This window comes from Myotis davidii, unplaced genomic scaffold, assembly GCF_000327345.1.
Source record: "Myotis davidii unplaced genomic scaffold, ASM32734v1 scaffold134, whole genome shotgun sequence".
Lineage (NCBI taxonomy): Eukaryota > Metazoa > Chordata > Mammalia > Chiroptera > Vespertilionidae > Myotis > Myotis davidii.
Window position 1 is genome coordinate 3,539,635 of NW_006288853.1, and position 2,471 is coordinate 3,542,105.

At 50.7% G+C, this 2,471-nt stretch overlaps 1 protein-coding gene across 1 annotated transcript in view; it reads left to right on the forward strand.

The window, feature by feature from the left end:
- Window positions 1-1,519, forward strand: part of ADAMTS14 (ADAM metallopeptidase with thrombospondin type 1 motif 14) — a 16,783-nt gene extending 15,264 nt beyond the window's left edge. The window contains exon 12 of the mRNA XM_015562105.1: window positions 1,515-1,519. Within this exon, the coding sequence (XP_015417591.1) occupies window positions 1,515-1,519 (5 nt within the window). The remainder of the gene's footprint in view (window positions 1-1,514) is intronic.
- The last annotated feature ends 952 nt before the right edge of the window (window positions 1,520-2,471 follow it).

Here is a 2,471-nt window from a genome sequence, read left to right on the forward strand (position 1 = left end):
GGTGCTGCTTACCTCACTGCCTGGACTCGCTCATGCAGATGCACTCAGCTGGTGGGTGTGTAGGGCCCTGGTTGGTACTGGCTGTCGGCTGGGGTCCTGGGGCTGACAGGGCCATGCCCCCAGCAGGCTAGCCCAACGTTATAGACGTGGTGTCTGTCACATGGGCCTCAGGCGTTGTGAGAGCGGCAAGCCCAGAGCGCAAGCTTTTGTGTCATGCTTTCTGGTTTGTTTGTTTGCTTGTTTATTTTAGAGACAGGAAGGAAAGAGAGAGAGAAACATTGATTTGTTATTCCACTTATTTATGCATTCATATGCGCTCATTGGTTGCTTCTTGTATGTGCCCTGACCACGGATCAGATCCCCAACCTTGGTGTATCAGGGTATCGGGCCCACACTCTAACCATCTGAGCTACTCAGCCAGGGCACGTCATGCTTTCCAAGGTCCCATTGGCCCAGCAAATCCTGTGGCCAAGCCCAGGCTTACGGTGTAGAAACAGACCATCTCTGTTTCTTGATGGAAACATGGTAGAGTCATAGTGCAAAGGGGCATGTAGACAGGAATAGGGGGAATTTGTAGCCATTTTTGCAATCGACCATCTAAATTATTCTCATTATAATGACATAGTCACTAAACTAGGTGCCCACCCTTTATTGTTATAACAGTTCCACAATTATATAGCCAAGGCAGATGGAAAGTTAGGGCCTCCAAATACATCAATAAAATCCAAATGAAAAACATGAATGTCATGAGAGATTTGTTTTTGTTGGTTTGTTTGCTTTACTCTGTTTTTGTTGAAACTAAGTTGGCAGTCAAAAAATGAGTATTTCCAAAAGAGGCAAATCCACAGAGATAGAAAATAGGTCAGTGATTGTCAGGGGCTGAGAGGTGGGGGAGAGGGAGTGACTGCTACTGGGTCTCAGATTTCTCTGGGGATGATGAAAATGTTCTGGAATTAGATTGCACAACCTTGTAAATACACCAAAAAGCACTGAACGGCACACTTTAAAAGGCTGGGTTGTATGGTGTGTGCGTTATATCTGAATTTAAAAAACGTAAGCATGGTTTAGAGCAGGGTCCTGGCAGGGAGGGGCAGTAGGCGGCTGCCTGCACGTGAGGCAATGGATGGTTCTCTCACGCTTGTCTGCGTTCAGACCCCTTACAGAGGACATGTAGGTCACACTGTCACCGAGGGCCCTCTTGCATATTGTGGCCACCAAGTCACACTGCTTGGCCCCAACTCGTCAGAAACACAACCACAAAACATAACATTTGGCAGGTTCGTATGTCACAAAAATGCTGACATTCATATTTTTAGATTATTGTCAAAGTGACATAAACATTTTTAAAGGTCTCCTGGGGAACTTGTCTCCCCTGGAAAATACATCCACATTAGCACAGCTGTAATTGATCTGGAAGGTACCTAGAGGTGTAGTCCAAACAGGCAGTGGGCACAAGGGGAAACTGAGGCCCAAAGTGGGCTGTGGGCCCTCGGTGTGCTCTGATGCACCTTCAGGGTGAGCCAGTCTGACCCTGGGTCTCTTGTCTCCTGCTCTGTGCCCTTGGCAACCACCTCACTCTGCATGGGGAGTGCAGGTTTGGAGGGCTTTGGCTCCACCATCTCTCTGCCCACTTGCCTGGGGAATCCTGCTGGAACAGGCCCCGGGGAGGGGAGGGGGCAAGGAGAGAAGGGTCCTTGACTCCAGAAAGGGGGCTACTGCTGCACCCCTACAAATGGCTCCATAATATCAGCAGCCCCTTGGGCCTCCTCGGCCCGCTCCTACCCCACCTCCAGAGGTCTAGCATCTTGATCCTCTGTAGGTGGGGAGTGATCCAGGTAGCTTCTGCAGAGGTGGGGCAAGCCCCTAGCATGGGGCAGTCTGTGCATGCACATTCGCCTGTTTATCGGGTGAGTTCCCTGAAGGGTTTGGGCTCTGCCAGAGGCCAGGACAGGGATGGGCGTTGGAACTTGGCATTGGCACAGGTTGTATGAGTATACATGCGTGAGGCACACGACATGTATAGACTGTGTGTGTGCGTGTGCACACATATGTGCCCTTGTATGTGCCTGTGTGTGCCTGACGGTAGGAACTCTCTGGGGAAGCCCAGAACAGGTGGAAGCGTTGGCTATGAAGGCCCTGCCCAGACTCATTAGAGTCTAATGATTAGACTCTCCTGGAATTTGGGGGCTTGGACTCTTTAACAGGAAGAGAACTCACGCTGTCATAATGTCTGCATGTGCTGGGCCTTGAGCTGGCACTTTCCACACGCCTCTCGTTTAAGCCTCATGACAATCCATGAAGGCTCTTGTTATATCCCATTCTGTGTTTGGGAGAGAGGCTCCGAGAGGCTCAGGTGGGAAGGAGTAACAGGTAGACAGGGTGCCCCGAGGGTCCCCTGGCAAGGTCTGAGGCCCATGGAGAGGCCTGGCTTACAGCCCTGTGGAGGGGAACAGAAATCTGTTGTCCCTCTT